The sequence below is a fragment of the Oncorhynchus nerka genome, linkage group LG20 (assembly GCF_034236695.1).
Source record: "Oncorhynchus nerka isolate Pitt River linkage group LG20, Oner_Uvic_2.0, whole genome shotgun sequence".
NCBI classification, from domain to species: domain Eukaryota; kingdom Metazoa; phylum Chordata; class Actinopteri; order Salmoniformes; family Salmonidae; genus Oncorhynchus; species Oncorhynchus nerka.
Window position 1 is genome coordinate 47,390,779 of NC_088415.1, and position 10,154 is coordinate 47,400,932.

At 46.0% G+C, this 10,154-nt stretch overlaps 1 protein-coding gene across 1 annotated transcript in view; it reads right to left on the reverse strand.

Moving 5' to 3' along the window:
- skia (v-ski avian sarcoma viral oncogene homolog a) overlaps nt 1-10,154 on the reverse strand; it is an 82,592-nt gene extending 72,438 nt beyond the window's left edge. The window contains exon 1 of the mRNA XM_029622710.2: nt 8,714-10,154. Coding sequence (XP_029478570.1) covers nt 8,714-9,619 — 906 coding nt within the window. The 5' untranslated portion in view covers nt 9,620-10,154. The remainder of the gene's footprint in view (nt 1-8,713) is intronic.

Here is a 10,154-nt window from a genome sequence, read left to right on the forward strand (position 1 = left end):
TCAGCCGTGCGAACACGGAAATAGACTGGGATGTTTATCGTGCGCACACAAATACTTGTAGGGAATTCCCTGTCTGGCGGTGGGCTAATATCTTCACAGTGTGAGATTTATTTTAAGAACCAAGTACTGTTGGTTACCAAAGTGTATGGTTTTTCATGTCGGGCATATATGCTTCATTGAAAACTTTTCCAGTCTTGAAACCCAATAAATGCCCTACGTCGTAATTGAATTCATTGGCTGACGGCTGTAGTAGCTCTGAGGCAATTGGACGAGGCGGCGGTCGTGGTTGATTGGATGGAGGTTGAATGTGTAGCCAAGGTAAGCCCGGGTAACCTGCTGGCACTACTTTTTCACTTTGGGGAGTGGAAGGATACCCGTAGTAATTGACATGTACGGGGACCTTTCCCTGTATCCCTCTCCTCCTCTCTCACCGTCCCTCTTTCCTTCAGAGCGTCATAGCACACCAGGCCCTGTTCACTACTCCCCAGTCACTCAGGCAGTCAGGTATATTAATGCACTCTCCAGCCCTCTTGACCTTTGCCGCTCATAAAGCACGTCCCCCAGATCGCCATTTGTCATATGCAGACACTCCTGACTGACCGGGAGGCAGGCAGACCAGCAGGGGGGAGACAGGAGGCAGGGGAGGGGACACACTGGAAGAGGAGAGGGAGGAGGCAGGGCAGACAATGGCTTGTGATGAGGGGTTGAACTTCTCTCTCTTTTTGTCTTTTTGCTCCCTTTTCCAGCACATAGGATTTGTGCTATTCCCCAAGGACGACAGTAGTGGCAAAGTTGGTGGAAGGGGAGGGGGTCCCAAGGGACGTGTGTGTGTGTGTGTGTGTGTGTGTGTGTGTGTGTGTGTGTGTGTGTGTGTGTGCAGACGCAAGTGTGTGTGGAGGAGGATGGCAGGCAGTGAGCTTCTAGAAAAGATCGCTAAGGAGAAAGGGAGAATACTCAAAGGACTCATGGAATCTATCGTTGTACAGAGCAGCCACAGGAATAACACCAAATTACATTTACATTTAAGTCATTTAGCAGACGCTCTTATCCAGAGCGACTTACAAATTGGTGCGTTCACCTTAAGACATCCAGTGGAACAGCCACTTTACAATAGTGCATCTAAATCTTTTAAGGGGGGGTGAGAAGGATTACTTTATCCTATCCTAGGTATTCCTGAAAGAGGTGGGGTTTCAGGTGTCTCCGGAAGGTGGTGATTGACTCCGCTGTCCTGGCGTCGTGAGGGAGTTCAAATCCCTGGGAGCTTAACATGATAGTATACAAATTACTGTACGGTAAATTCCACTGAAAATGCTGCATGTGTCAGAACTAAACCTGTGTGTACTAGCCATATGAATTCATCATTGAGAAATTAAACAGAAAATGCCCTTGGAAAGAATTAACAAACGGAACATAGATAACTATTATATCTGTTGTTTTATCAAGTATTTCCAGTGAACATTCAGCCTTTCGTAGAGAGAAGCCCCGTTTGTTAGACTAACTTTAAAAGGCTGTGAATTAAAAATAGCTGCCGGCAGGGTGGAAATGAAAGGAATCGGCGCATTTCATTTATTCTCCCTCGCTGTTATTGTGCTCTTTTGAAGAATTTCCCAGACGCCACAGTCAAGCATGTCACCTGTGATTCCCTGTTTGCTTCTCGTAATAATGCGTGTTGTGATGCCGTGTTACCGAGGGGAGATTTTTTCTCTCTCCCAGCGAGACAATATTAAACAGTGCAAGTGAGCGGGAACATGTTGCAAATAATTAACGTGAGCCTCTTTGCACATGAAGTTAACTGCTAATTCAAATAAGAAATGCAATTGACTTACATTTGAATACCATTCAAGCTACAGAGCAACAATCATCCAAATTGTTAACGGGAGGTTTCCTCCGCCACCTTATCTACACTGTGGAATCAGCATCTGTTTGCCAGTATGAAATCCACCCCTTAGGTCTCATTGAGAAAGAAAGCCCTCTTAGCTTAGACAAGTACTAGTAAAGCGCTAGATGTCAGAGTCATGTATAACAACGTATAGAATTAGAACCATATATAGTATCTCTCGACATACAACTCTGCTAAACTCAATAATCAAACCAACTGCGACGAGGTGTTCATTGCACAACTGCCCCGTGTGGTCGATAGAACTGATATGAGGTCAGACGAGAAAACGGACATCACCGTGTCCCTTCTGGTTATGCAGTGGAGGTGAAGGAGAGATGGACTCTTCGGCCGCCCTTGACAGGGGAAGACCCCTGTCTGTCGATATCCTATTGATCCCGCTGACCCATCACGCTGGTCCAACAAGGCAGGGCTCACTGTACCCAGACAACTCAGAGTAGTCACAGTCTGCCTGGTCAGAGATAGAGATTGGAGGAGGACTCATTTAGCTAGGCACTATGCAGGCTTCTGGAGAGTTTGTCATTTCTCGGCCATGCACACACACACACACACACACACACACACACACACACACACGAGTCATTGGATGGGTCTTCTGCGATCACAACAGCCCTCACGACAACACCATGCAAAAAAAGTCCTTCTTCAATCAATTCAACCACTACCCCAAAACAACTGGCCCATCGCGGCCGTATATGTACTTTAATGCAGCGGCAGTTGCTGCATTTCCCCCACTGAAAACCCTCCCAAAACGAAGTGAAGAGGGATATTCTCTCTGTGGCCATTGATATGCATGGCTACCAGCTGTTGTGCTGTCCACAGTGTGGATATGGTTCTCCATCAAAAGGCTTAGCCGTGCCTGTGCCTTGCATATGAAACAGGACATGGTCTTCTGTTCCCTCAGGGAGTTCACTTCCTACCCCTTCCTTTCCCTCCCTCACTCCTTCCCTCCCTTTCCCCCCTCCAACAAGCAGTCCCTTCAGCTGGAGGCCAGATATCCCAAGGTGCACTGGGGACATTTTTGGGCAGTGGGAAGGGAAGTTTCAGCCTCTGTGAAACAGGGTCTGGAGCCCAGCCACACTTTTGGAGCAGTGCTTTTGAAAACAACGAGGCCCCCAGATCTCCTTGCTAGAGAGGGCTGACTCTGCAGAAAGAGAGAGAGAGGGGCCTGCCTGCTACCTGGCTCGCACTCTACAAAATGGGATCTCTTTGCACTTTTGCCACCCTTTTGAGAGTCCACAAAAGAGCTTGTAGTCCCAAACTCAGTTTTAGGCTTCTTCCATTTTCAACCTTAATTGCAACTGCAGACCAAAAGCATCATGATGCAAGTCCTGTCCGAATGCATCTGCCTTCACAGCCTCTCTCTAACAGCTGCTCTTTGCCTACAAACGCCTTCCTAGCCACCCCGGCGCGAGAATGAAACATGGGAGGGAAAGGGTTGGATGGGAGGGTTGGATATAACAGTGCAGGTGTGGGGACATGTTTCATTCATGCCTACTCAAGAGGGTTTGCTGGGGCGGCAGGTAGCCTAGTGGTTAGAGCGTTGGACTAGTTACTGAAAGGTTGCAAGATCGAATCCCTAAGCTGAAAAGGTCCCAAAAAAATCTGTCGTTCTGCCCCTGAACAAGGTAGATAACACACTGTTCCCAGGCCTTCATTGAAAATAAGAATTTGTTCTTTAACCGACTTGCCTAGTAAAATAAAAAATGTTTTAAAAGGGTTTGCAGTTGATGCTTGCGTAATGGGCTTGTCTCCTCTCTCTCTTGCAAGGAGTGGCGGGTCTGGAATGTAACGTCTGTCGCAACTCTCCTGTTTCCCAGACTAACTACTAGTTTTCCCCTGGCTAACTACTAGTCTTGTCTGCTGGCTTCCACACGGCGACATCTGCCAAAACACACAACAAAACAACGTCTGATAGCCCTGCCGCACTAGAGAGCAACAAACCAGCTACAGTCCAGGGCCAGGCTGGGAGAACCATTGAGCCATTGAGATTTTTACGCTCAAGAGTCTGAATGCTTTTGTATTCTGTTTTTCGCCTTATGCAACCAAAAGACTGTGCTGCTGCTAAATGTCTCAGCAAAACTTGGCCGTTGGTGGAAACGTAAACTGCCTGTGCATAACCTAAGCTCGCTCCCATTCTTTTTCTCTCTCTCGTTCATATCTCCTCCCAACAGATGGGGTGCATATAAATCACATCGTCTTGATGTGAACTGAAAACCAAGGGAGGTCCTAAATCTGCGGTCACCATCCTTATCTAAACATCCTGATGCGGAAAGCCACTGATGATGCTTGCCACCCACATATGTGTTCGAGCCAGAAACCGTAATAAAGGCATGGGGAACTTAGAGACCAAGTCTACTGCTCCACACCCGACTTGTAAACTTTGAACCCATTCAACAGTTCACTGAGCTAACTCACTTGCTCATTCACAGCTGTTTGCACTCCCACAGTCAACACCGGCGTGCTCACATCTAAAATGAAAACGGAGAATGCACTTTTATTGCAAATTCCAACACAGCCTTTTATAAGGGAAGTAGGCTGCAATAAGAAAGGTGTACTGCAAAGTCGGTGTGGTGTCATTTTCCTGTCTTTGGGTGGGGTGTGTGTGTGTTGGGTAATGCCCAGACTAGAGGTCAACCGATTATGATTTTTCAACGCCGATACCAATACCGATTATTGGGGGACCAAAAAAAAAACGATTCCAATTAATAGGCCGATTGTTTTATTTATTTATTTGTAATAATGACAATTACAACAATACTGTATGAACACTTATTTTAACTTAATATAATACATCAATAAATTTCAATTTAGCCTCAGGTAAATAATGAAACATGTTCAATTTGGTTTAAATAATGCAAAAACAAAGTGTTATGTGTGTGCTATGTAAGAAAGCCAACGTTTCAGTTCCTTGCTCAGAACATGAGAACATATGAAAACAGGTGGTTCCTTTTAACATGAGTCTTCAATATTCCCAGGTAAGAAGTTTTCGGTTGTAGTTATTATAGGAATTATAGGACTATTTCCCTCTATACTATTTGTATTTCATTAACCTTTGACTATTGGATGTTCTTATAGGCACTTTAGTATTGTCAGTGTAACAGTATAGCTTCCGTCCCTCTCCTCGCTCCTCCCTGGGCTCGAACCAGCAACACAACGACAACAGCCACCATAGAAGCAGCGTTACCCAAGCAGATCAAGGGGAACAACTACTAGAAGGCTCAGAGCGAGTGATGTTTGAAACGCTATTAGCGCGCGCTAACTAGCTAGCCATTTCACTTCGGTTACACCAGCCTCATCTCGGGAGTTGATAGGCTTGAGGTCATAAACAGTGCAATGCTTGACGCACAACGAAGAGCTGCGCGAAAGTGCTGTTTGAATTAATGTTTACACGCCTGCTTCGGCCTACCACCGCTCAGTCAGATACTTAGATACTTGTATGCTCAGTCAGATTATATGCAACACAGGACACACTAGATAATATCTAGTAATATCATCAACCATGTGTAGTTAACTAGTGATTATGATTGATTGTTTTTTATAAGATAAGTTTAATGCTAGCTAGCAACTTACCTTGGCTTACTGCATTCACGTAACAGGCAGTCTCCTTGTGGAGTGCAACGACAGAGAGGCAGGTCGTTATTGCGTTGGACTAGTTAACTGTAAGGTTGAAAGATTGGATCCCCCGAGCTGACAAGGTGAAAATCTGTCGTTCTGCCCCTGAACAAGGCAGTTACCCCACCGTTCCTAGGCCGTCATTGAAAATAAGAATGTGTTCTTAACTGACTTGCCTTTATTAATAATAATAAAAAATAAAAATAGAAAAAAAAATCTGCAAATCGCCGCCCAAAAATACAGATTTCCGATTGTTACGAAAACTTGAAATCTGCCCTAATTAATCGGACATTCCGATTAATCGGTCGACCTCTAGCTCAGACGGCCGCTACCAAGCAGCAGTCTGCTCCTCAGAGGAGCAAAGCGTCTCCGAGGCCAGGAAGTCCTTCGAGCTCACTTCCTGTGTCTGACTGTGAGATGGCTGCCAGCTAAATTCACAAACTTTCACAAAAACCACCCTTTCCTCTTGCCAACAACTCAAGAAAAAAAGGTATTGAAAGCACAATAAATTCAATCCGGTCTATCACTTACTTACTTCTCGGAAACGCATTTCAAAGTAACACCCCCAGTGAAATGTGCTGACAAATGGAAACTTGTACAGTAGCGAGAGAAGTTTAGCAATATTACCATAATTCAAGATTCTGCTAACTTTCTCTCATAAGCATTGCTTTTGCAAAGCCACTTGATAAAAAAAGAGTGAATTCAAAGGACGGTCATATTAACAATTTCTAACACAAAAGCCCTCTAAAAATAGAAGAGAGTTTTAAAGAGGGGTCCTTTCGGTTCCCCCACTCAAACCTAAACACAGATGAGTGCCAAGAGAAAGTATTGACTGTGGCATGGCAAGGCTCTGGCCCTCCTAAAATACGGGCAAATGGAAGGGTAAAGACTGTGGTGGTGAATTGTTAGACCTCTGTTGGTAAACACTTCCACTTTGTTTGTATGGCCCACCGAAAACTGCCTTACCATAATCACCCACTCTCCTTTCACCCTCCTTTCATGCTGAGGGGCAAAGGAGTACGTAACAAGGGGGAAGGGAAAAGAGTGTGTGTGGTGGGGGAGGTGAATGTACCCCTTTGTTGGGATCATATTATGTTTCCACCACAATACTCCTATCCCTGCTTCATCAACTCTATTCATGTTAACAGTTCATGCAAATGACCATGCTTGCCTTTCATTTGTGGAGGGGGCTCTTTTATCAGTCTTAGCTGGGGGAAGAGGGGAGGGATGACCCCCCCCCCCCTGCCTCCCCACCCCAAAGCGCAGGCTTAATCCCCCCATATGACTTAAGGCCTGCTCACATCGAACTGAATGTGGATCTAGCGTTCGTCTGCCAATCGTTCAGCGAGCTGTGTTTTAGAGACAACCCGCTGTAGACGTCTGACTGATGACATTTTTCAAGTGATTCTACGTGTAAAATCGGGCGCACTCGGTTAGCAAATTACATTTAGCGGTGCCAAGTACTCTCCGCCAGCAAACGCTATTGGTGTGAGCCCTTAGAATCAAGGGTCTGCCTGTTGTAGTAGCAGTTCTAGGCTAAAGCCTATATATCCTCCAATGTAAAAGTCAGGGTTAGGCAAACTGAGGCCCCCATACTCTTCACAGCGCTCAATTACCCCGAAACGGGTGAGCCTGGGTGGCATGCGAGACTCTGGGCCCCTCTTACCCGTGTGATAGGCTCCACTCTCCTTCATTTAGGGCTCATCAGATAGCCGGCAATGAAAGAGATGCGGGAATCCACCTGATAAATCATGGCTTGACGTGAACGAGCCGCTCTTTTTGAACAGATATTGTTGGTGAACATCGGGAGCCGAATCGCATCTGTGAAAGAGACGTTCATTTCGCTCCCTGATTTGCATACTGCTACTACTGATTTCTTTGCTCAAAACAACGTTTTTCTGCAGAAAGTTACAAAATAATTATATTAAGATGGTGAACCCTCACGGTAGAAACAATAAATAGTGGGGAGCACGTAAATCTGGTCCCCGCTGATTTTTTCGCGCCATCTAATAATTTGGCCAAGTACAAATGTATTTGAACGCGCATTTCACGATCTGACATAATGGTAGTCTACCTCTTGGCATTTACATTGGAGATGTTTAATTGTTTCATGGTTATAGGTAGATTTTTAAGCATTTCGAATGAAGAACCGGTTGGGAGCCAAATGAGCCAGCTCTTTTAGGTGAATGGATCTAAATGGGCCAGTTCCCCGAAAAGACTCAGAATGCCCATCACTAATGGCTTGCAGAAACAGTGCTGGTCTCCCCTCCCTCTCGTCATTAGAATATAAGTGCTCTGAAATAATATAATATTTTTTAGAATCACTGCATTTGGAGGGGGAAAAAGTGCTTAGTAATATTTAACATATTTTGTTGTGGCATAGGATTTGATCTTATAGTAACCCATTGGCACAAACACAGACAGATTGAAGCGATAGTAGCCTAGTTATTCAGCTGACAAAGTCCGAGTCTTCTACTGTAATGGGCTCTCTAGACAGACACAACAATGAACCTATCTCGCGCGTCCTAATAAAAAGCCAGCCCCCCATTACGCACGGAAGAGCCCCTCGTTAACGAAACATCCATCTTCAAGTACCTGAGATAACTTGGCCCGACCAAGTGCCTCTTTCTCAAACACATCCAGTCTTCCACAATACACTGAAAAGTGCGAACTGGGGGGTTGCTGTAGGAGGTGTTCTCCGGACTTAAGAAAAGACGACTTTATTTCCTTGTCCTGTCCTTACATCACATGAGTTCTCGACAGTTGTTGTAACACTATTATAGGGTCATTTGTTGGTAAATGGGATTGTTTTTAAAGTAAGGTCAATAAAATTGAGCCATTGACACCCGCAGAGGTTTTTCACAGGCAAATAATGATTTTATTGCCACCAGAGGCGTTTAGCTGGTATTGGTGGACAATTAGTAACAATATGTTAAGTGTAACCAAATCCTGGAAAGACTCGTCTCCAGTCTAAACAAACCCATGGCAGGGACAAATCATTGCAGATTGCACCAATAGTATACTGTACTCTAGATAGGAGTCGTTGACGTTCTAGATAGCATTATATTTACAAGAAGACAACACAACAACACACCAGAAAGAGAAATGGAAACAAACGTTCCAACAGTGTAACAACATTCGTATAATGCAACAACACTTGCAACACAGTGCAACTACATTGTAACATAGACTTAAACTCACCCTTGATGCTTTCCTCTTATATTTGTTGGCGAAGTCAAATTTCTCTTTAATCTCGTCCAAATGCTGCTCCAGGCGCGCCTTCTCATCTTTCCCCGTGTAATCCTGGCCCAAGAGGACGTATGCCCTCCAGTTGGCGGAGTCAAAGCCCCAGTGGCAAGTCCTGTTTTCCAACGATTTGTGACTGTGCACCACGAATTTATGGGTCGGGTACATGAGTCTGCAGTCCATGCACTGGATGCAGGCTGCGTTGGGGCTGGTGTACAGCTCCGGGACGAAGAGACCCTTGCACTTTCCGAAACACTCGTGGTATATTTTGAAGCTTCTCTCCGTGATCTCCAGCTCCAGGGAGCCAGAAAACTCTTTCTTGCAGTGCGGAGGGTAGGTGCCCCCGTAAATCAGGGCATTGCACAGGCGCTCCGCGTCAGTTTTGGTTATGAGTCCGCAGGAAGGCGCGGAGAATGGAAGAATCCCCATGACTTTGAGGATTTCCAGCTGTTCCGCGGTGCACCTGGAGCAGTAGATGTGGAGGTCGTCGCACACCGAGTTGATCTGCTGGAGGGAGAAATCCCGAAGGACGGTGTTAAGGATCTGCGGCAAGCACAGGCGTTTCTCGCCGCCGACCACGAAACAGGAGACAGTCTCCGTCTCCAAGACCGTCTCGCACCTCTCAGTGGAGCGGTCGGACGGGATGAAGAGAGGCCCCGGCATCACTGTCGGTGGCTGCATGGGCAGATGCAGCACGGGCTCGGGCTCTTTCCCATCCTTCTTGAACAGGAGGTCATGTGGCCATCGAGCAGAAAAAGCCGCCGGTCCGCCGAGGGAGCTCATAGAACTCAGATGAAACTGCTTGAGAGTTTGTTGCAGTCCTGGGTGAGGTTGGAAGCTTTGTCGAGTTACAGTCTCCATGTTTTCACTACGACTTTGAAAGCGAGAGTTCCTTTCAACTGGGGAAAACTAAAACAATCGAAAGACACGATAGGTCCCGGTTCCTTGTAAATCCAAGGTATCCCAGAATTAGCCAAGTGCGGAAAGCGCTTCATCAAACATCCACAAAAAAGTCCCAGGTAGTGAGTTTCCAATTCCGTTGACTAGGAACCTACTAGGCAAATGGTGACACCGGCGAGTCTTCCCATGCAGTAGACTCCCGACTGTCCATATCTAAAACGCGTCCCTCTGAAACTCCTCCAAAAAGGAATGGTACGCTTTTGAAGTTCCAGAAAAAGTATCGACCGATAAAGCAAAGCCTTCTCTCTATGTAACAGGTGTAAAACAGATACAAAAATCAGTTTGAAATACTGCAGTAGAGCCCGATGCAAACACTCCGTTTACCCACGCAGTTCGCTACGCCTGTGTGGAGATGGCTAGTCTGTGAGCTGGGTTGCGCTCACTCGCTCGCTCGCTCACTCACTTGCCCCCTCTCCCTCTCTCTCTCTCTCGCTCT